General features: G+C 34.7%; 2 protein-coding genes across 4 annotated transcripts in view; both read right to left on the reverse strand.

Annotated features, from left to right (window-relative positions):
- The window catches only part of oys (lysophospholipid acyltransferase 6), a 312,406-nt gene that overhangs the window by 179,310 nt on the left and 107,702 nt on the right, over window positions 1-25,394 (reverse strand). The gene's annotated exons all lie outside the window — the stretch shown is intronic.
- Window positions 4,604-25,394, reverse strand: part of LOC140441537 (uncharacterized) — a 464,737-nt gene continuing 443,946 nt past the window's right edge. For all 3 annotated transcript variants that reach the window (XM_072532320.1, XM_072532322.1, XM_072532321.1), the window contains 3 exons: window positions 22,257-22,437; window positions 10,448-10,587; window positions 4,604-8,599 (listed from right to left, as the gene is read on the reverse strand). In XM_072532320.1, coding sequence (XP_072388421.1) covers window positions 8,319-8,599; window positions 10,448-10,587; window positions 22,257-22,437 — 602 coding nt within the window. In that variant the 3' untranslated portion in view covers window positions 4,604-8,318. The remainder of the gene's footprint in view (window positions 8,600-10,447; window positions 10,588-22,256; window positions 22,438-25,394) is intronic.

A 25,394-nucleotide genomic window follows, 5' to 3' on the forward strand; every position in this document is an offset into this window, starting at 1 on the left:
GCAAGACATATATCATTAAACTGTAGAAGTATTGGCAGACCTGTAAAACATGGAGTGACAATATTTCATGGAGATATTAATCCACCAATAAATAAGCTGAATTGCTTATACTAAAAGAGAAAAAGAAGGAAAAAACTTTGGTCTTCCCAATTGTATGTAAGGCCTCGAAATCAAAGTTAAACAATATGACAACAAATTCGATGGGAAATGTCGATATACGTCGTTATTGTACAAGGAAAGTTAAAAAACTTAGGAAGTACGAAGAGAATTAGACAAATTACAAGCCGGAATAATGTTCATTTCGAAAATCAATAGAAATGATAAAGTATTTAACAACATGGATACATGCGATGATTCCTTCTATTGTGGAGTTGCAAATGGAGAGCCTAACAACGAATTTCAGTTATGATACTACGACGCTTAAGAAAGTATAAACAGAAAGAGGTATAAAAGCAATTATAAAGTATGCTATATTAAAAGAAAACAATTATTTAAAAGTAATAGACGTAAGATTACAAAGCTGCTACGTACCAATATTATGTTACCACTGACAACAACAAAGACGTTTGACATAAGAACAACGAAACAACTGAAAAATCCCAAGATAAGCTGAAAATCTAGTTGGATTTTGGGAACAGATCATCAATACCTCTAAAAGCCTCACCCTACCTCTCAAAATTCGACTTCTGAAATGTTATGTATTCCCGGTTTTGTTATATGGAATGGAGGCGTAGACAATGACCGTAACATTGATGACAAAAGTAGAGGCCTTCGAAATGTGGGCTTGCCGACGTATATTACGTATATCCTGGACTGAGCACGTAACCAACGAAGAGGTACTACGCCGGATAGGTAAAGAGAGAGAGGTAGGAATAAGTATAAAGAAAAAAAACTTGGAATACTTGGGTCACGTTATGAGACATAATAAATATAGAACACTACAGCTGATCGTTCAAGGGAAAATAGACAGCAGAAGGGGTCCAGGGGGGAGAAGACACTCGTGGCTCCAAAACTTGCGGCAATGGTTCGGATTGTCATCTACTGAACTATTCAGATCTGCCGTAAACAAAGTCAGAATAGCCATGTTGATTGCCAACGTTCGGAACAGAAAAGGCACATGAAGAAGAAGAAGATCATCAATAGTCAACGTTTATTTGAGTCTTAGTTACCAAAACAAAAAAAAGTAGCTTGAAATCAATAAGTCGACGATAGTGATGATAATGTTTGTTTAAACTTAGAAAGATATATCACAGTGTGCTTTTATGTTAGCTGTGGGAGGCATTTGGGAAAACAAATATAAATGTAAAACTGATTAATACTGTTTAAATAGTATATCACCATGTTCTTCTTTTTTGTGTGCCTTATCTGTTCTCTCTGACGTTGGCAATTAGTCTGGCGACTCTTTCTTGAGTCTACGTAAGATCAATAACATATGTCCTAAAAGTTTTGGCACAAAATATTTGTCTGATTTTTTATTAATGAAGAAATTTATTTAAACACTAACTCGTTATCATAAAGTTATAATTCAATACTAAAACAAAGTATACTATTGAATTATGTGGTATTATTCATCTTGGACTTCCCAGCCTCCTGGATACACCTTTATAAACAGTAAAGCTCAAAAATCCTCTATTGGATGAGCATGCTGCAAGTTTGCAGGATTATCATTTTTGGTAGCAAGAGGTATCTGGTGTTTTCGAAGGTAGTTTTGGGTATCTCTAGGTCTGGTCAAAACACGATATTGTCATTAATATAATGTTGGTGGACAAACTAAAGCAATTTGTTAAGGCAGGTATCTGACTATTTAAAGCATCACCCCTTACTCTTCTCACAAAATATCGGAATACATCCTTATTAGAAATTATACACCAGATAAGTTTTATCTGAAAATTTTGCCGTATGTTTATAACTAACATTGTCAGGGCATTCTTCTACGTTGTCCGTGTAAAATCCGTCATTTTTCTTCATTTCAAAATAACTCAAATTAAAATACTAAAATATTAATTTTTTCGTTGGCAAAGTGTACTTGGCTCAGTTGACAAAAGCATTTTGATAGTCAAAGGAGTTGAGCTTAAAAGTATTTGGGGCACTTACATTGTATTTGATATTCAAGACCATTTCTCTTCAATTCCAATGATATCATACTCTTAAATCTATATTTACGAGCCAGTTTCCTAATTGACATTCTAATCTGGTTTTTTCCTCTTCTGACCAATCTCCCTGACCTCTTTGTAATAACTGCAGGTGGTGTTCCACTTTTTGGAAGATTCAGACATGGTATTCCCTGCTCGCACTCTGCCATTGTTCTATAAATGGCTCTGCGTGAAATGTTTTTATTTCTGAAATATTCGACAGATTTCAGCTCTCTGTACCCGCCCTACCCAGTTGTAGATACATTATCTTATCTTTAAATTATACTGTAACGAAATAGCCCATCTCCGATACGTCATAATTCTTAGAAGGACGAATCTAGAATACGTAAGAATCGGCATGTCAATAGCGCCCGTCCTTCGGACAGGAGACAATTAGAGGTGGGACAACGCCAGAATGTTCTCGAAAAGTAACTTTATTATATATATGTAACGTTGTTGGCAGTGGGTTTAGTTATTAAGATACTACCGAACTGTAAAGTTATAAATAAATATATGTATATAAATTCGAACCGCTCGTTTTATTTAAACACGCTACAGTGGTGTCACGGTGTGAGGATAATTGATTTATATAAATATAAATTCAGCGGTGACTTTTGAAAAAGACTTTTTAACATTTTAAAAAGTACGCGTGCCTGACCAAAGATGCTGCTAGTAGAACTGTCAGTAAAACAGTTGCGTGAGCAGCTAGAAGAACGCGATGAAGACTGCAGTGGGTCCAAGAAGATACTCCAAGAACGACTGAAGACTGTTCTCAACAAGAATGGAGAAGACCCAGAGACATTCCAGTTCCAGTCAGCAGAAGAAGCAGTTTTAATGAAGATCGAAGAGAGTTCCAGAAAAAATGATAAGAAATTTGAAAACGTCTCTCAAATGATAGAAGAATCTTCTAAAAGAGATGATAATAAATTAGAGAATGTTCCTAAAAGATTCGATGAAACATTCGAAAATGTATTTAGAAGATTCGACGAGACTTCACAAATAATTAAAGAAATATGTATTTAAAACAATAAGAAATTTGAAGAAGTCTCGAGAAAATTCGATAAGATACAGAAAAATGTAAACGACAAGATAGGAGACGTAGAAGAGAAGATCAAACAATTAGAGACCATGATAACTAACATGAAAGTGCTACCACCAGTTAATACAGTAGCCTTAGATCCGGTAGTGAAAGAAGAATCACCGAGAGACGAAATTACACATCATATGAGATTCAAATTGCCACCATTTGATGGAAAGTCCTCTTGGTCCATATACCTTAGACAATTTGAAGCTATTGCGACAGCCAATCATTGGACAGAACAAGAAAAAGCTGTGTCCTTGACTGCTGCTTTACGAGGTGATGCTGCGGATATCCTAAGATCAATTCCTAAGGGTCAAGAAAAATGTTACCAGACCTTGTTCACTCGACTAGATAAACGTTACGGAGATGCCCATCTACAACCAGTCTACAAAGTACAAATAAGAAGTAGAATCCAACGAGCAAGTGAGAGTTTGCAAGAATTTGAAGCAAATATTGCTCGTATAGCGCTGTTGGCCTATCCAGAGGCACCAGACAACACTTTGGAAGAAATCGCTGTAGATGCCTTCGTCAATGGGTTAAGAGACATTGAACTACAGAAAGCTTTACGACTAGCAAGACCGAAAGTTTTAGATGAAGCGCTCGCTATTGCCTTAGAACATGAAACAGCTAGTCAAGCTTCACGGAGCTATCGAGTACGAACCTCTGAAGAGAGCGACGAACAAAACGAGAAACGTCTGGAGGAAATCGTACGGAAAGTAGTTCGTGACATGATGCCGAAGAGACGTGAACCCAGATATTGGAATGGTAACGACGTAGGTCACATTCGTCGTAAATTGCAAGAAAATAATACAACAGTCAGAAAGCTAGAACAAATCGAACACAGGGCTGGAAAAAGTCATTCAAATGCTGATGCTCAGTCAAGACGGGCATACAGTGCAAATCGTAATCATTGTCTTGAATTAGAAGAACGACTTTGCCCCGTGAGACGAACCGCCGTCATTAATGATCAATGGCAGCCTCAACAGCTACAAGACGCTCAAGCAGATGATCCATGTATAAGAAGAGTATTGGATTGGATGCGTCGAAGTAAAAGACCTTCTTGGTAAGACATTAGTGCATGTAGTCCAGAAGTCAAGTGTTACTGGAGCCAATGGAATTGCCTAGTGCTGAAAGATGATCTTCTGTATAGAACCTTTGAGAACGATGATGGTACAGAAACTAAGCTTCAGTTGATTGTACCTAAAAGTAAAGTGTCAGAAGTTTTACGTCAGTTGCATGACGGTTCATTAGGTGGACACTTTGGTATTACGAAGACTCTGCAAAAGGTTCGAGAACGGTTCTATTGGGTGAACTGTAAAGATGATGTAAGAAGATGGTGCCGGAAATGTGAACTGTGTGCAACCAGTAATGGTCCAGTTGGTCAAAAGAGGGCACCCATGAAACAGTACAATGTTGGTAGTCCTATGGAAAGAGTAGCAATCGACAATGCAGGTCTACTTCCAGAGACGAATGATGGAAATAAATATATCCAGATAGCCAGTGACAGAATGAAAGATCAATATGATTCTCGATGCAAGAGTGAAAGCTATGAAGTAGGTGATCTTGTTTGGCTTTATAATCCACAACGTCGTCGAGGCTTGTCTCCCAAACTGCAAAGACAATGGGAAGGTCCATATGAAATTAAAAAGAAAATAAATGACGTAATATTCCGAATTAAGAAGTTGCCGAAAGGTAAACCAAAAGTAGTTCACATAAATCGTCTTGCACCATATGCTGGCTCAAATGATACCGAAGAAGCACGAACCCTTCAACATGAGATCAAAGATGACCGGCGACAAGGCTTTAATGAATTTATGTCAAATTACGCAGAGAGAAAGAGTGCTAGATTCGGCGTGACCACAGAAGTTCAGCAGGATCTTTTTAGTGTTCCGCATAACGTCTCTCTAGCCCACTGTGCTGCCCAAGATCTTGAGATGAAGGAATCTCATCCGTATTTTATAAGAAATTCGGTCGTTTGGACGAGTTAAAAAACCAGCAACCTAAAGTTGGAAGAGTACTGAGATTAGAAGATGGTTCTCGATCTTTGCTGTATATGGTGACCAGGAAGTCGTATACAGACAGGGCAAGCTACGAGGATATATGGCGTACTCATTTGAAGAAAATTGTGTGCAACTACGACATCAAGAATTTGGCCTTACCCAAGATAGGCCATGCACTAAATAATCTGGACTGGAAGATTGTCAGAAGCATGCTTGAAGTGATCTTCCGAGGAACCGGCGTACGAATTACTGTGTGTTGCATTAACCCGATGAGATCGTATCCTTCAAAGTCAGTAGACTGTTATTTCTTTCTAAAGTGTTCATGCAGAGCTGGAGAGTCCTGTAGATTCCGCCATCCTGTGCCTACATATAGAGTTGCTGATCGGGACGATCAGATTTAAGAGGGGAGCAGTGTAACGAAATAGCCCATCTCCGATACGTCATAATTCTTAGAAGGACGAATCTAGAATACGTAAGAATCGGCATGTCAATAGCGCCCGTCCTTCGGACAGGAGACAATTAGAGGTGGGACAACGCCAGAATGTTCTCGAAAAGTAACTTTATTATATATATGTAACGTTGTTGGCAGTGGGTTTAGTTATTAAGATACTACCGAACTGTAAAGTTATAAATAAATATATGTATATAAATTCGAACCGCTCGTTTTATTTAAACACGCTACAATACGATATAATTTGTTTTTTTTTTAATATTAATCCTAACGAATTTTGTGCCAAAATTTTAGGTCATACGTTAGTGAGAAACTTTACAGAAGCAAGAATTAAAGAGAATAATATATTAACATAGATTCAACGCTACTAAAGAGTTGAGGAGACAAGGCTGCTGCATGCAGTCAACCTTATAACTTAAAGTTATTCTAAAAAATGGACGGCCTTAGCTGATTGTGGTTTCTGGAATTACTTTTTTTGTAAACGTTTACTTTTTGTTAATATTTTTTAGCTACACATTTCTTAAAAACACTTCATTTGACATCAAAAATACAAAAAATATTTTGAAACGGTTTCCACGCTCGAACTTGAAATCTTTAGTAAACTAATTTACCGTGGTGAGAATGATAGCGTGCAACAGATATTCAAATGGTATATTATAATATTATTTAAATAACATAAAAAATAATATAAGCGATTTTGCCATCGTATGTAAAATGAATCATATTAAGACAAAGTCTGTACTTAGTTTTCGTATGTCGTTTTACAAACATGCATGCAATTTTTGTAGCTTGTGAGAGTATTCGTGAAATATCTTAACACTAACCTAATTTAGATCAATTTGCATGAAGTAGGAATGTGAACACTTAAGTGCTTTAATAATATATGCTATTATTTACCATGATAATATTAAACTTACCTATGATAAAATTCTTATGCCTTCCTCGAAAATAATTAGTAATATTAGATCAAGCTCATATATTGACTAATATTTATGCAATTTTTACAATTAATCTTATACAGAATTGCCACTGTATATTACAGTAATAAAAGGGATATACACTGGCAATTGCAAATCCTAACTCTTGTGAAAAATGAACTATATCCAAAGAAGCTGTAGATTTTTTTCAAAAATCCGCTGTCTCACAGATTCCATGGATAGTTCTTACCTTAATTTTTTATCAAATGACTTAAACTCTATAAAATATTGCGGCACATATGATAAGATCCTCTCGTCCACCTGATATGTAGGCCAATTGTCCCAAATTTAGGTTTGATACGCGATTTGAATGATGTAAAACTTAATAAACAGAAGAAAAGGTTAAATATTTTCACACACACGTACACTAAGTAGATATATGGATTTTAAACATCGAGATATTTAGAGAAAATGTTAAAGACGAAACTATACATGAAAGGAGTCCAAAAATGACCTCTTAAGTTTTCATTAAAAGTGGGATATCTTTATTTCCAAGTATGTATAAGTATGTAACCTTACATATTACTGATGTTGTCAATCCAATCGACAAAATCAGAAACACAAACCAAACATGCGCTTTACTGGAGAAGCCCAAAAGAACAGCTAACGCAAACTTTTCGCATCACTGCAGTAGCGAACAAAATACCTATATAAACCCGGAAACTAGCGCATTATATATTACTATACCTTATTAACTAAAAACTAACTTGTTGCACCTAGAAATAACACAAGACAGCTTTAAGAGTCTTACATTACAAAAGGGTATTCCGAAAAATAAATAAACATAGACTTCTTAACAAAAAGATAATTAAATTAAGAAGAACAAGACCGTAGACAAGATATGTAGACCTGTCTGCACAAATAATAAGATCGATAGGTCAGACGAAGATAACGTCACGAATGCTGATACAAATGCATATGCACTAGAAAGACAAAACATCCCTTTAACAAATCGTAGAGTGTCAATTTTTGAACGTCTTATAGAGTGAAAAGGGACAAAATAGGTAATGGTGGATGTTTCACTACCCTTAGTATTCCAGTAAAGTCTACGATATGATATGTATACAATAATACTTCGGTTTCCCCCATATATTTATTGCAAGAGACACAATCATATAGCGAGGAGTGTTGCGCTATTTTTTAATTTTCAGTAAATATATAGGATACAGAACCTTGGTACTTTTATATAAAATACAAAATAGAATGGCACATTTTAATTGTATTACTTTCGTAAAAGTTCTTTATTTTATACCGTCTTGTAGATGTTTTCGATTCATACTAATCATCTTAATTTAAATTTGCCATTCTATATTGCGCTGGGTCGTATTATTGGCTACACCGGTACCACAATGTTCCTTTCTAGAAACATTTTCTCACAAATAATTGACAGCTTGTCTGTATGTACCAAAAATTGAAATGCTGTAGCCAACAATATTCGACAAATTCTATAATACTTCTTAATCGCCTAAGTTATTTGCACAAAAATTGACTACTGTGAATAACACCAAGTCGTTAGAGCGAAGAAGCTGTTTAACAACGAGGCAACATACATGCTATCTAAACTGCAACTTATTAGAATACTATACTGTTTTCTATAAAACATTTATCGACTAAATATTTCTCAAAAACTTAATATCAAAAACCATCTTTTTAAGTTCTATGTTCTCTAAATTCTATCTACGGTTGAATAAATCTAGCTACCACACATATAAGGGTGCTGGCCGACGTTGCTATTCCAACGGGCTGAATATTGGTGACGCTGTTGGAACTAAGATCGTAGCTTTTGATGACGCACTTCATTTTGTCTAGAGGTAGACTCTGTAGACTGTATTCTCTGTGTTCGTGTTGCATCGTACAAACTGTTCGTTTCTTTTGCATTAGATCGTCGTCTTTGTCCTTTAGATTGCGCAGCCAGTTTTTATACCATTGCAGTTCGCAATCGCAGAGCAGTGGGTTATCTAAAACATTTTTTTAATATTATGTTAACTGTATTTTATTTTATTTTAGTCGGGGCGAGAATATTACAACATATTATAAGAAATAAAAACATAATTAAAACTAAAAGGAAGCTGTGATGTACGAGTAAAGCGAAAAAAGAAGAGGTCGAAACACAAGAAGCTATTAATTAGTCCATGGGCCAGGGATGTTTCGTAGCCCATCAAAGTCCTCGGAGTTTCAGAGTGTATTCGTATGTATTTTGACCCTCTGAATTTACATTTCAAACATGCTTTTGCGTAAAAAGTTACAGGAATTTGTTATAAATAATTTAATTGTTTAACTGATTAAAATTTGTAAACTAACAAATATAAATCATTTTTACAAAGTACAATTTGTTTCTTTAAAAAATCCTACAAAATAATGTTTGGTAAACCTTGATCCAATGATTAAAACCGTAGATGCAAAATTGGTGCAAAAACATTGCAAAATTATTTGATTTATGCGATTTTTTGCTTGTAAATCGGCTGCGTTTTGAGTACAATAACTTTGTAATAGCTCAAATTAAAAAAAACTACTAGCTTTAAAACTAAATTTAAATGTAGTCAAAATATTATTTATAACAAAGTTATAACAATTCTTAAGGTATATTTTTAATTAAAAAAGGCATATAATTTGTATATATGCTTTTTTAGCTACTAAAACTTTAGATTATAGAAAAGCCAGTTAAATACTCGTATTCTACGATCCAACACAAAGAATTTAATATGTTGTAAATAAATATATGTCTAAATATATTTAATAATGCCATAAAGCAGTTTTAAAGTACACGTGCTGTTACATACCGAACACCTAGAACCGTATAACTATGACAAGCTAGCAAGCAATTTAACTGAACCCAGCCTGTGAGACTTGTTCACCCCTCAGGATTACGTTCGGGTGTAACAATTTATTGGAGCGAGGTGTATAAATTCATGTGTAAACAGGAATCTCTTCACCACGCTCCATGCTCCAGACTATTCCTTTCTCCCCTATAGCACTCTGATGCGCAATAGGTACACAACTATCAACCAAATGCTCTTCATGCGGGAGTGCTGGTAACAGATTCAACGTGGTACCCTAACCGATTCAAATTTTTTAAATTTCTTTAATCCTGTTATCGTCTTGTGACTTGTCAGCGAAACTGAAATTGATTACTTGGGCCTCAAGTTTCCGCTCTGGGCTGCGTCCAGTTAGTTAGATAAATAAAAGCAAGTCTCTACCAAATCGAATTTTTCATTTCTCTGACGTCCTCCTATTGTACTCGACAGTAGCATTTTCGATAGTCTATCCTCTGGCATCCTCTTTTTTTATTACTCCTTAGTATGCTGGGCTCCCCATATAACTCTCTCAGATCTTTATTTTTTTTTCTGTTTCAAACGCGGTTCTCCATTTTTCTTCCAAATGTTCTATTTAGTATTTTTTGTTCCCATATCGGTACCATTTCTTGTTGTTTTTATTTAATGTTGATGTCTCTGATGCATAAGTTACTATAGGCCTAATAACCATTCTGCATATTCTTAATTTGGCAACTCTTGATATGCATTTATTTCATAATAACCTATTTAATGCACCAACATACTTGTTTTCTTTCATTAGTCTATTTCGGTTATCTTTTTGTCATTTGGTTTTCATCATATAGTTGTTCCTAGATATTCGAACCTTCCAACTTTCTCAAATCTATATGTATTATTATTTGTTTGTACTTGTAAATACTTTTTTCTTACCTACACTTGAGAGAGCTATTCGAAGCTACCAAATAATAATGTATCCTAATAATGTAACCCAAATATAAACATATACATAATCGTAAAAGTTAATGCCAGACTTACCCATTATATCAACAACTCGTAATGTATCTAGAACCGGGTCCATAACATCTTCTGGAACATGCATTAGTTTATTATTCTGCAAATTAAGTGTTTCCAGAGAATTTAGATTCTCGAATACCATTCCACTTAACACTCGAATACTAAAAATAAAATAATATATATTAAAATATTAGCAGTACAAGTTCGTGAGTTATTAAAAGCTGTTAACATAAGAAAAATTTCATACCTAGGGTATGTTCTTAGAGGAGACTGGTACAGAATTCTTCAGCTTATCATGAAAGTTAAACTCGGAGTTACGTAAACTTATCACCAATTAGCATAAATCATGGACGTATAAACACGTGGACGTATATTCAGCGACAAGAAGACATGAAAACGACAAAGAAGATGTTACAGTGGAAGCCGGTAGGAAGGCGGAACAAAGGAAGGTCCAGGACGAGATGGTTGGATGACGTGGAAGACGACCTGAAAACCATGAATATAAGACAATAAAGGGGAAGGGCCCAAGAGAGATCTGAATGGACGGACATACCCAGACAGGCAAAGGAATATGATGCCAAAAGAAAAAGAAGAAGAAGATAAAGTGATGAGTTTGTACACTCTCGTAAAATGAAAGGCCGCAGAGGAATTGGAAGGAATTAAATATCATGGCTCAAGATCATTTAGGATTGGACAGAAATATGCAGTGTTAAACAACTATTTCGTTTAGATAAAGACCGTTAACAATTCGCCAATGTAATTTCTAACATTATAAGTAATATCTAAAACCAGATGTAACGTAGAAATTGATGGCATCAATATTGAACAAATAATGGAAATAAAATACCTGGGAATTACACTGTCTAGCTATGGAGACCTGGACAAAGAAGTGAGAGATCAAGTGCAAAAAGCAAATAGACTCGCAGGATGCCTTATTAACACTATATGGCAAAACAGACACATTAACACTGAGATGAAGTCAAGGATTTATAAAGCCAGTGTAAGACCAAAAAACAAGCATTTAGGCAAATCTTGAAAAACTTGAAAAGACAGAGATGATACCAGAACTAGACATTAATAAACACTGGGCCATTATTAAAGAGAACGTGATGGAGCCCGCTAAAAATATTCTGAAGAGAACAAAACCAAACAAACAGAAAGAATGGATGAGTGACGAAATTTTGTTATTCATGAATTCTCGAAGACTATCGAAAGGCAAAAATGAAGAACAGTATAAGCAAATTAACACAGAGATTAAAAGAAAAATCCGCGACGCTAAAAAACAATGGTTACAAAACAAATGTAAGGAGATCAAAAACTTGGAAGCCAAATATGATTCGTTCTATCTTCACAAGAAAGTTAAAGAAATGTTTAACAATAGAAACAGGAAGCAGACAGTACTTATAGACCAACAAGGGAACATGATAATGGAAACAGAGGAGAAACTAACACATTGGCAGACATACATAGAAGAACGGTTTGACGGCCAAAGGCAGCCTCCTTGTGATAATTTTCCAGAGGAGACAGGTCCGGAAATAAGCACAGAAGAAGTAATGCAAGCGGAGTCATTAAAGAATAGCAAAGCTTCAGGACCAGACGAGCTACCAGCGGATATACTAAAGTTGATAGACGAAGATCGAATCCATTTGCTAGTAGACTTATTTAACAAGATTTATGAAAACAGTGTAATTCCTGAAGAATGGCTAAGATCAACCTTTGTCCCTCTTCTCAAGAAGACACCTAAGCAGTGCAGTGATCATCGCACGATCAGTCTGATGAACCATACCTTAAAAATATTCCTCAAAATAATTCACAATAGAATTTACAGAAAATTGGAAGAAGATATCGGAGAAACTCAGTTTGGACTCCGGGAGGGATAAGGAACTCGCGAAGCATGATTTGCCTTTAACATCTTGACACAGAGGTGTTTGCATGTGAATCAAGATGTATTTGCTTGTTTCATTGATTACAACAAGGCAGAAATCTTGGAAGCTAAACAGTTAGACAGTCGCGATATAAGAATAATATCAACTCTGTATTATAATCAGAAGGCAGTCGCATCGAAAATAGCACAACAAATTAAATTCAACTTAAAAAAGGAGTTAGACAAGTATGTGTGCTGTCACCAATGCTATTAAATCTCTATTCAGAAGAAATTATGAAAAAAGTATTGGAGGAAGAAGAGATTGGGATAAAAGTTAACGGCCAACCAATTAATAATATTAGATATGCAGATGATACGGTTTTAATGGCGGAGACAGTAGAAAACCTGCAAGCCATTTTAAACAAGGTAGTCACAGCTAGTGAAGAGAAAGGGTTAACAATGAATGTTAAGAAGATGAAATTCATGATTATTTCAAAAAAACAAAGCATGAATGCCAACCTGTACATTCACAGTAACGAAATCGAACGGGTGCACAAATATAAATATTTGGGAACAAGCGTTAATAACAACAATGACATCACAGAAGAAATAAAAACTAGAATTGGAAAGGCTCGAGCTGCTTTTGTTAATATGAAGGACATTCTGGGAAGTTATGACATTAACTTAAACATGAAAATGAGATTGGTTAGTTGCTAGATCTTCTCGATACTGCTGTACGGAGTAGAGACGTGGACTTTAAACAAGAGCAATACCGATAAACTTAAGGCCTTTGAAATGTGGATATACAGAAGAATTTTGAAAATACCTTGGACAGACAAAATAACGTATAGTGTAGTTCTTCGAAGAATGAACAAAGAACGGGAGCTGTTGATCACCATCAAGAGAAGAAAGTTGGAATATCTTGGTCATGTAATGAGAGGGAAAAAGTACCGATTTCTCCAGTTAATTATCCAAGGAAATATTCAGGGCAAACGAAGCGTGGGGAGACGACGTATATCTTGGCTGCGCAATTTAAGAGACTGTTTCCAGTGCACATCTAAGCAATTATTTAGAGCAACAGCCTCAAAGATACGAATAGCAATGACGATTGCCAAACTCCGTAGCGGAGAGGGCACTTGAAGAATAAGAAGTAAGACCAATAATGGCATATGCCTCAGAAAAAAGACCCGACACAGCCACAACGCAAAGGCTACTAGCCCAGTCTGGTTAAAAAAAAAGGTGGAAAAATGTTTCGCAGATATCTGAAGCTTTAAAGACATAGGTGGGGGATACTAGATGATGAATAGATGAAAAGATACTCCTAGTTTTACCTTGCGTTTTTTTAAGCAATAATTTATGGTTTTTTGTCTATAAATTTTTTCCCTTATATTTTAAATAAACAATATTTATGTCATTTTTTTATGTCAAGAATATCTTTATTTTCCCGTTTTTTTAATTAAAATTGATAAATAAGTTACAGAAATATTTGCAAAAAAGCAGTTTTTTTGCACTAATTTATAAATTTTATTAATTTTTTTATTAACAAAATAAAATGGTATTAATACATTTAAACATTAAGGCGTTACCATATTTTAGATTTGTAAATTTCCCCCCGATCAGTCAAATATTTTATGAGTTATTTAATTTGTTTATCCCTGAGGCTAATTATTTAAACTATTGAGCTTGCCCTATGCATGATGCTAGACACATTCAGCAAATTTCATAGGATTCTTTAAGACTTAGACTATCTGAGAAGTTAAATGCATATTGAGTTTTCATCGAAATTATTTACAAAATAAACGTTTGAAAAAGGTTTTTTCATTTTATATCAATGATGTAATAATACTTATATATTTTATAAATTAAATTTCAGGTCATTTTTTACACATTATATTATTATATTCCTTATATTAATTATAATTGTTTGTATTTTTATAATTAACAATATTGATTTTTATTCTATTTTTCTTACAAATATGATATACAATATTAATCTAATCTGCCTTACTGCTTTGATAATATAAGTCGATTTTTTCATCACTTGCCTTATTAAATTTTGCAATGTTTATTGAACTTTACTTTTTTTATTTTCTTTACATACATTGGTTTAAAAGTTAAAATTTGGATCATTTATTCGACTTCACTGTCAGGTCTGGACCTTTTTGTTGCAGGTTGTTTGTCTTCACTTATTAAGTCAGTCTTTCCATACATTAACCTATTAATGGGCGATCTTAATGCCAAGGTGGGTCAAGGTAAGGTAGGAGAACAAGTAGGAAAATATGGGCTTGGAAACAGAAAGGACAGAGGAGATCGATTAATTCAATTTTGCCAAAGTGAAGACTTTGTAATAACAAATACCTTTTTCAAATTACCTCCTTGACGGTTATATACATGGACATCTCCACAACATTCAAAAGAAAAAATAGTGAGAAATCAAATAGACTACATTATGATAGCAAGGAGGTATCATAATACTGTTAAATGTACTAAGACGTACCCAGGAGCTGATATAGGCTCAGATCATAACCCGGTAATTACTGTGATAGAGGCGAGACCAAAAAAGATTAGAAGACCACACAGAAAGGCACTAGATTTAAATAAACTTAGAAACAAAAATATACGACAAGAAACATGAGAAGAAATAAATGAAAACCTCCGTTCAGTGCAGCAACAAGAACAAATTAACGATACAAACAACGTTAACCAAAAATTAAAGTACATAAATACAGCTATACAAACAGCAGGAAAGAAACATCTTACAAAAACAACAACAAAGAATAAGGGGTGGATGACACAAGATATACTAGACTTGATGGAACAAAGAAGAAAGATGAAGAATTACCCAGACAAATACAAAGAAATAAATAAACACATAAAAAAGAGAATAAAAGAAGCTAAAAAGGAGTGGATTAAAGAACAATGTGAAGAAATGGAAACCTATGAGAAAAAGTACGATGCGTTCAATATGCACAAAAAAGTAAAAGAGATAACAGGAAGCATAAAGAAATACCAAATAGGTAAACTTAAAGACAAAGATGGAAATCTTATTGTAGATCTAGAGAATAAAATAAAAAGATAGACAGAATACCTGAATGAATTATTTCACAATGAAGACGATAGAAACAACTTAACTCAGATAATCAATGCAACTGGGCCAGACATATTGAAAGAAGAAGTAGAATACGCAATAAGAAACGCTAAAAATGGAAAAGCAAATGGACCTGATGAAATTCTTACAGAACTGTTGAAGATTTTATAAATAAATAGCATGCTAAAACTACGATATTTCCCAGATAGGTGGAAAGAGGCACACGTAATAATGATTGCAAAACCTGGTAAAAACGGCACATTTCCGCAAAATTACAGACCTATCAGCTTATTATCATCTATAAGCAAGATAGCGGAAAGAGTCATACTAAAAAGACTCAATAAAGAATCACAAATGCTAGGAACCATACCAGAGGCTCAATTCGGGTTCAGAAGCGAACACTCCTGTGAATTACAGGTACTACGACTTACAGAATTTATCACCAAAGGATTTAATGAAAAAATGTACACAGCTACAGCTTTTCTGGACGTCAGCAAAGCCTTCGACAGAGTCTGGCACCATGGACTCATCTATAAAATGAATGAATTTGGTTACAGTGAGGCGATGACATGTCTCCTTGCGTCATATCTTGCCAACAGAAGGTTCAGAGTTCGAATAGGGGCAACCCTATCCGAAGTCGGGACCCTGGAGGCGGGTGTGCCTCAGGGAGCGGTGCTGTCGCCTTACCTGTACACCATCTATACGGCCGACACGCCAAAAGAGCCAGGCTCTCTGTTGAGTCTCTTGCTGACGACACAGCAATAGCTGTTAGCTGGAGAAACCCGGATCATGCAGCTAATCATCTGCAAAGAGCACTAAACAGATTCCAAAGATGGTGCATGAAATGGAAAATAGCCCTAAATCCAGACAAAACACAGGCTGTAATGTTTAGTTACAGAAGAAGTGTACCAAATCGCGAAATTACAATCGAAAACACCCCAGTAGACTGGACCAACCAGGCTAAATACCTAGGGGTACATCTAGACAAGAAGCTAACGTTCACTGAGCACATTAATCAGCAAGTACTCAAAGCCAAAGCGTTGAAAAGTCAGCTCTCAACACTTATAGGAAGAAAAAGTAAACTACGATTTAAAACCAAAATCAGGGTTGCGAATAGTATTATCCTGCCAGTCCTAACATATGCATCCGCAGCGTGGGGACACACCTGTAAAACAAACAGGAAAAAGATACAGACCACTCAGAATCAAATAGTCAGAGATGCCCTCAAGATACCAAGGTACGTACCCTTGAGATACGTATATAGAGACTATGGACAAACAAGAATCCTACGCACGCTAGACGAGAGAGCATATGAAATTTTCAACGGACTAAGAAACCACCCAAGCAGAATGTTAAGAGAGCTGACTAACTACAACGAAAACACAAGGACGGTACACAGAAGACCAAAACAACAGATAGCTCGATATAGGGAGAACCCGAACGAATAAATAAAGAATGAGATGGTTGCAAGAAGAACGAACAAAGAAATGCAGTCAATCAGAAAACACACCAAAAAAAAAATCTGGCGAGAGGGTACGCTTTTCTTTTTTAGGTTTTTAGGTTTTTAGGTAATTATAAGTCCAATATACACCGGGGTGTGTGAGAGCATTATACACTTGGGAATGCACACCCCAATACACGTACACAAATAAGATTAAGGAAAAAAGGAAAGAATTGTTGCCCAGGCATTTTATAGTCCTGAAGCCACAAGGAAGTCCACAAAAAAAAAAAAACAAAAACAAAAAAAAAATGTGTTTTCTGATTAAATAACGTAAATTCATATTCATATATTCATACTTTTCATTAAACCGTTTCACGTAAATGTTACCTTATATAGCAGACATAGAAGGGGCCCGTCATCCCTTCTATATACCGCTCCGCGGACTACGCCCTTAAGGCAGATCGAATGAAAGATCTACTCGCGAAATCCGAGCACTGAGCAAAATTTATTTTGCCAAATCGGCGGCTGAGTGACCGAGCACACACTCTTTTCCGGACATAGAGTCATCAGCTCAGGCTGATGGCTCTATGGTCGGAACACACGCTCTTTTTCTTTTTTTTTTAGGGACTCAAGTCCCGACGTAAAGCTAGAGTAAAATCAATAGAGTCAGTAAAGTAAATAGGGAGAAAAGCCTAGATGTGGCTACCCCTACAGTTAGGTGGCATAACCACATTCACTAAAAACCGAGGATGTCCTATTACCCAGGGCATCTTAAGTAAATTTCAGATCATAAGCCTCCTCACGTAAGTCACACGATGAGGAGGGGTGGTGGAAAAGCCTGGGGGTCAGATAGGTACCACTTCGACTAGCGAAGTGTGACCGGTTTGATCTTCGGACATGTGGATCCCATTCTTACATTGGTATACACATGTTCCTAGGGGCAGGGTTGATCACTGCGTGTGTGTGTGTGTGTGTGTGTGTGTGTTGAAGATTTTGAATGATAAATTCGTAACCATAATATTAAATTTTGCAGCGAGGAGCTAAAACAGTTTCCCCTCCACTTTCCTATGTCGATCTTTCGAAAGTAACTTCGTTTCGAAAAGTTTTAAGTTTCGAAAAATTGGATGAATTTTATACCTATAAAATTCAATATAAAGCTTAGATTTTCATTCAAAATTTGTGCAAATTTTACTTCTTAATGTTTATAAACAATGGAGATATAATTAACAAAAAAATTGTCGCTAACTTCGTTCCTATTGTTCATAGAAGGTTTATTTTTTTTTGTTAAATGTGAGTTTCTTTACCAGCTATCTAATGATTGTACGTACAAGTCTGTAGCTTGAAAAATATAGAAGTTATTACAATTGTTTATAAGTAAAAAACATACCCCTTTTTCAAACGTTTATTTTGTAAATAATTTCGATGAAAACTCAATATTCATTTAACTTCTGAGATAGTATAAGTCTTAAAGAATCCTATGAAATTTGTTAAATGTGTCTAGCATCATTCATAGGGCAAGCTCAGTGGTTTAAATAATTAGTCCCAGGGATAAACAAATTAAATAACTTTTAAACTATTTGACCAATAAATTATTGTTTAAAAAAAAACGCAAGGTAAAAATAGGAGTATCTTTTTATCTATTCGTCATCTAGTAACCCCCACCTATGTCTTAAAAGCTTCAGATATCTGCGAAACATTTTGCAGTGAAATCGATGATTTTTGTATAACCAGACTGGGCTATACGGGAAACGGCATAGATGAGAGTACTCAGAAGAATTACAGAAACTACGCTGAGAGATCGAAAGTAAAGTGAAGATATTAGAAGAAAATTTAACGTACGTGTATAAATTAATGGACACAAAATAGAAAAAAAATGGAGGAACCACATAAGCAGAATGGAGGAGATCCCTGTCGTCCCAATAGCAAGTCATCAATCGGCAGAAGAAGTATCGGAGGTCTGCGCAAAAGTTGGAGTGAACCTTTCATAGAGGTATTAATCCGCTAATTAACAAGCAGAATTGCTTATAAAGAGGAAGAAGAAGAAAACTAATATGGCATCAAAATCAAGAAATATTTAATATATAACACTTGAGATCCTGTAAACTATTCCTTTACAGTGTACTGTGGATGAACTATGTTTACAAATTTACCGACAATAAATGTAATCTAATTTTATTAATAGATTTATGTATAAACCGTGTAGCTAATTTTATCAAACTTTTATTATGGCAATATTAAGAAAGTTAAAAGAACATTTAGGAAAGAGACGATTATAATTCACAATTAGTATATTAAATAATGTTTTAACCTTTATGTTTCCATTTGTCACAATTCTACCTAATTTCAAAGTTAATTTATAAAAACAAAATCCATAAAGAATGATTTAGTCCGACGTAAAACAGTTTATAAGAATTTTAAAGAAAAAATTATGCCTCGGGTTTATTTGTATAAAATCTTTTGAATTTCTAATTCCTCGCCTTTTGTTTCTTTAATTTTAAATAAGGTTATCTTAGAAGCTGGAAATAAAGTAAGATTAAATATTTGAAAAACTCCCATTTATAAATACAACTTTTTTATAGCAAATTTAAAAATGCAGTTTAAGTATAGTTGGTCGATATTTATTTTACTTGTTAAGATTTTGTATTTTTATAAATCGCTAACCATTAATAAAATCTTATAAAAACTTTAGATTTCGGGGTATTTAAAAAATATATCAGTTTTTAGTTGTATTTCAAAGAAAAAGCTGGTATCGACAGATCTCGTTATTGATAAAAATAAAAACTACATGGGACTATAATTAAATCTAACCCGCAACCCAAAAATGAAAAGACAAAAGGGTCTTGAAGGATAGAAAATATTGATAGTTGAAGAAATGTCGCATTAAAATAAATAAAAGTAATACTACATACATATAAGATTCTCAAACATCAGAGATTACTGAACATCAGTAACTCTACATAATTAACCATTATCTAAACAAAAATATGCCAAATATCCAGGTATGCATTTAGGTAGGAGCCTTAATAGACAAGCTGAACAAATAGACCATCAGATAATAAGGACAATTAACGAAATTAACAAGAACAACAAGACCAGAGTTATAATGCCAACAGAGAAAACAGAATGGGTAGAACAAAAAGAGGAATCCGTCAAGGAGACTCGCTCGGCTCATAGTTATTCAATATGGTGATGAATCAAATAATTCACGAAGTAAGAAAACGAAACGGATACCACATGGGAGCGCAAAAAATCGCGATACTATGCTATGCCGATGATGCAGTACTAATTGTTGATAACGAAGATAACCTACAAAGGCAGCTCCACACCTTCAATATCACAGCAAACAAACTTAATATGAGAATATCAGTAAAAAAAACTAAATGTATAGTGATCAGTAAAGAGCCGCGTAGATGCAAACTGGAAATAAACGGCAAAATTGTAGAACAAGTAATGAAATTGGATTACCTAGGAGTAGATATCACTAGTGACAGGGATATAAGAACAGAGACTACAAGGCAAGCATCAAAAGCGGCAAGAGAAAGTGGTTGCCCCCGAGAAACCATATAAGGAAACAAATATCTGACCATGGAAAGCAAAATGAATGTATGCAAGACAACAACAACAACAGTAAGACCAATCCTAACATATGCAGCGGAGACAATGACCGATACAAGAAAGACGAAACAACAAATCAACAATATCGAAATGAAAGTATTAAGATCAATAGCGGTGCTTTGGTGTCTTTTCAAACCCATTTGAATGATGTACATTCTAATATCCAGTTCACGATGGAAATGGAAACTAATTCATCCCTACCTTTTCTTGATGTTTTCATAAAGAAAAACCAATCCCAAGGTTTTCATTACTCTGTCTATCGAAAACCCACACATACCAATCGTTACTTGCATGCCAACTCTCACCACCGACCTTCACAAATTAATTCAGTCATTAATACCCTTGTCACCAAGGGAGCTCAGTAGATCCGCTGAGCTCTCTTGTTTATAAAAAGCCCTCATCCAAAACGGTTACCGCGAAAATCATATCAATAGGAACATCCACAGACATCAATCTCCCACTCAATCTCAATCCAAAGATTCAGACCCTTATCATACGAAAGCTTTTCTTCCTTACATCAAAGGTGTCACTGACAAAATCGACAAAATTCTTAAACCAAGAGGAATAAAAACAATATTTCCCCCCCAACAAAAACTTTCATCTCTTGTCCGATCAATCAAAGACAATATTCCAAATGAACAGCACGGAGTTTATGAAATTCCTTGTGCAGACAGTCACCGATCCTATATAAGCCAACAAATCGTAGCCTAGTTAATTGCCTTAACAAAAGAGATGACGCCATACGGTTACCTTCCACATTTCATAAAGAAAATATCTTTTCCTTCCTCCATCCTCGAATCAAAATCCCACTGTCGGAACTGTTCGCGCCAACTCTCGCGTCAACTCTCGCGCCAACCCCCACCCTAACCTCCACCTAGGCCACGTCACCATCGACGGTATAAATGAACCGTCCCCTGGTCCCAGCCATAGTAGTGCAGTGACTAGTGAGTGTAGTAGTGTCTGGGGTCTCGGGAGATTGAGACCTCGGAAGCCCTGAAGAAAACATTAGAGAGAATGTCGAAAGCTCGGCCCAATAGACATCGACGCGGTTTAATCAGGAAGACTGGTGAGTTTAATATATTTTAAAAAGACTTTAGATCATAGCGTTGACGTATGACGATGGAATTCCACAAACTTGCGTTTGGCTGCTACGGTTTGGGATATTAGTGCTCTAATAATAAATATAATTATAAATTCATTACAGTTATTATGGAGGATTAATATTACAGTTCAATGGATAACATCTAAAATAATATTCGATTAGGCAACACCGCATTATCCAACGTCTGTCGTGTCAAATCGTCACTGCAGGTAAATCTGTTTACTGTAAACTAAAATTACTAGAAAGTTTTAGCGCTTGAAACGCAAATTAACTTTGTCAATGCAAAATGAGCTTTTAATATATGAGGTAATCTTCAAACTTCTCATATACCATCGCATAAAATTTTGAAATTCACCTTTTATTTATAATATTGAAATATTGCGCAGTTACCAACGCTCCTTTATACTATAATTACCACAAAAGAGATACTGTAAAATTTTAAATTACAACTTATTCCGAACATATTACGTTCAACATTTACGAAGATATTCAACAACCTAGCAACGGAGCTATTATTGAATCAATCATTAGTCACAAACTAGAGCCTTTTGTATATTATAAATATATTCATATAATCCACTTAATACAGTTTAGAGTACAGTGAAATACATGTCAATCGCCTCTATCAAAATCAAAAATTATAGTTCAACAAATTGTTTTAAACAAAAATCTGTTTCAACTTAGTTCTGAATTCTATGAAATAAAAAATAGTTTACTTACTCATTCTTCTGCAAATTAAGGAAGGTTATTGAATCTCCATATCCCGAAAAAGCGTCTTCAGCAATATACGTGATGTTATTAGATCTCAAGTCCAAGTGACGCAAACGGTGCAGTTCTTTTAATGCATCAGTTGGAATTGTATGGATGTTGTTATCGCCTAGACGTAGATATTGCAGATTGCCTGAAAATAGTATAAAAATTGTATGGGTCTATTTTATAAAGTTTATTATTCTTTCACCAAAAATATATATAACGACGTATTGCTTTAAATAACGAGACTGCCATTATTACGGAAAAAGTACGCATGCCCTAAACGCCAGAGATAGACACCTATGTATGCAGTATTATCCTGTATACTGTATATGCTATATCATTTGCTTCTGCAAATAAATCCGTGTAGATATAAATATTGGTTTTACTTATGTTAAAACATTAAAATATGAAAATCTTGAATTATCCTCATTTGTCTGCTGGTCCGTAAACACAACTCCTTCGGTATTAGAACAGATAGAACGACAAATGAGGTGTCGAATGGGAGACCGTCTCTGGCCGTCTTTTTTACACCATTTGTTGTCATTCGGCTTATATGATCGTTCCATTCTACTCTTCTATTTCTTACCTAGTTCTTGATGTTCTCCACCTTGCATCTACGTCGTATATCTGTACTCCTAGCTCTGTCCCATAGTATCTTACCATCAATTTTTCCAAGTGTTTTCATCTCTGCTGTTTGTAACATCCTTATTGTCCTCTCTGTGTCAGGTCTTGTTTCTGCAAAGTATGTCATTATTGATCTGATAACTGTTTTTTAAATTCTGCCTTTTGTTTCTTTCCCGATGTTATTTCTCCATACTGTTTCATTCAGGCAGCCTGTGGCTCTGTTTACTTTATTAACTTGATCTTTCACTTAAGTTTCGAGCTTTCCGTAGGTAGATAATGTGCTACCAAGATATTTAAACTCCATCACTTGTTCTATTATCTGACCTTCCATTTCCAATTTACATCTTAGTAAATTTGCTGTTCTAACCATGCATTTTGTCATTCTTGGGGAAATTAACATGTTAAATTTTGTGGCGGTTATATTAAATTGGTGCAGCATACGTTGTAAATCATTCACACTTTGAGAGAGTAATATTGCCTCGTCTGCATAGCAGAATATTTTAAGTTGTTTTTCTCTCATTTGGTATCCTTTTTTAATTCTTACTTTTTTATTATTTCATCCATAATCAGGTTAAACAATAGAGGACTGAGAGAATCTCCTTGTCTCATCCCATTGCTGGCTTCAATAGGGTCGGTTAGTTCTTCTTTTACTTTTACTTTTATTGTGCTGTTTGGTAGATATTTTCGATCGTTTTGATTATTCCTAGAGGTATCTTGCGTACAGTAAGTGGATAACGTCTTTTAATTTGACCCGGTTAAAAACAAAAACGTAATTAGGAATTATAGACCTTGTAATTCTTAATTTCAAATAAACGCCATGAGGAATGGGACGTTAAATTTTTGTGAGAATAAAACAATAAAGATAAGGAAAGATAGATTTATCTGTACATGCAACAAAAATGCCACTGCTAAAAATATTAGTAATATTAGTCGTCTCAATATTTTTGTATGATGAGGAAATTCAGACTCTTTGATCACAACAGCACCAGAATGTCGATGCATTTGATTTGTGGTGTTAGAGAAGAATGTTTCAAATGGTCTGCTTACCAGACAAACGTTACTATAATAAACCAACTTTATACTAGAACAAGAACCTACAACCTGTCTATAGTGAATTCGACACTTCTTTGCGGAAACGAAAATAATTTATAAATAATGATTTTATCTCAGAAAATGTTTAAGAAAGGTAATCTAGGAGGAAATCAGGATCCTCGGTAATAAAATAATGACAAGAAAAAAGCAAAAAATAATTATTTTTATTTACTAAATGAATATTTTTATTCTTATAAATAAAATTACAACCTAGAATGAAAAAATAATTTTTAAAAGTAGGAGTTTTAATTAACTAGCATCAGTTTTACAAATTGATGAGAAAATAGATAGAGATATATGACAGCAAGATGGATGACAAGTAGTATATTAGAACATGGTCCCGAAGATTCTAGAGACAGTAAAAAAAATCGATAGCTATAATGTTACAATAAAAGAAAAAAAAACTAATGCATATCGTCTAAATTTGAATAATTAGCTGGATGAGTAGAGTAATAAAAAAAATGCAATTAAAAATAACATTTTAGAGGAAGTCTATAAAAGCACGATAAGAACATGTAGAAAATAAATGTAGTTATGACAATGAGCAGCAACATGCCCAAATGACACAATATGAAGAAACAGACACTTGAAAACTAAAATAAAAGCGCGAATATAAAGTCCTTAATTCGATCCTTCATGACATTCCGCCGAAACAAGACAAGATACAAGCACTACAAGATATTTAGACGAATAAAAAGACTACCAAGAATTACCGCAAAAAAACAATACTAGATCAAAAAAATAAAAGATTAAAGACCTATGCAGAATAATAGTAATATTAATGAAGAAAATATTTTTCCTGAAAATCACACATCAAATAATATATATAACATATAACTAGTAATTTTGCCCATCGCATGCGACGGGAGGTATAATTAATTGCCATCTACACTCACTACTTAAATTTTTTTAAACAATAAACTTCTTGCACTAAACCAAGAACCTGAGACTTGTCGTCCCAGCCTTTTATATACATATATACTGGACAACACTAGCGAAAACCAATTTTGATTTAAAAATTTAATGGGAAAGAGAGAGTTGCTATTTACCATAAACATATTCACACAAAGATACATGGATGTCAATTACCCAGTGGAGGGATGCCGGTTTTTAACATCCCTTCACGAAGAGTCTTGTATGCTAATAGTGTCTCTTTCAGCGGTTTGTACTTGCTGTAAGTCCAATTGTTCCGCTAGCCTTCGAATGCTCAGTAATAGAAACTTAAGTGGACTTTTAAATGTGATTTAGTCTGGCCTGTTGAATAGATTGATAGAGTGAAATAAAACAATAACTTGTTTAGCTAGAACTGTAATTGAAAAAGGATAAGAAACAGAAACTTATAAACTGTGAGTGAATAACTAATCGTAAGGAACCTAATTAGAAAATTAC

The sequence above is a fragment of the Diabrotica undecimpunctata genome, chromosome 5 (assembly GCF_040954645.1).
Source record: "Diabrotica undecimpunctata isolate CICGRU chromosome 5, icDiaUnde3, whole genome shotgun sequence".
NCBI classification, from domain to species: Eukaryota; Metazoa; Arthropoda; class Insecta; order Coleoptera; family Chrysomelidae; genus Diabrotica; species Diabrotica undecimpunctata.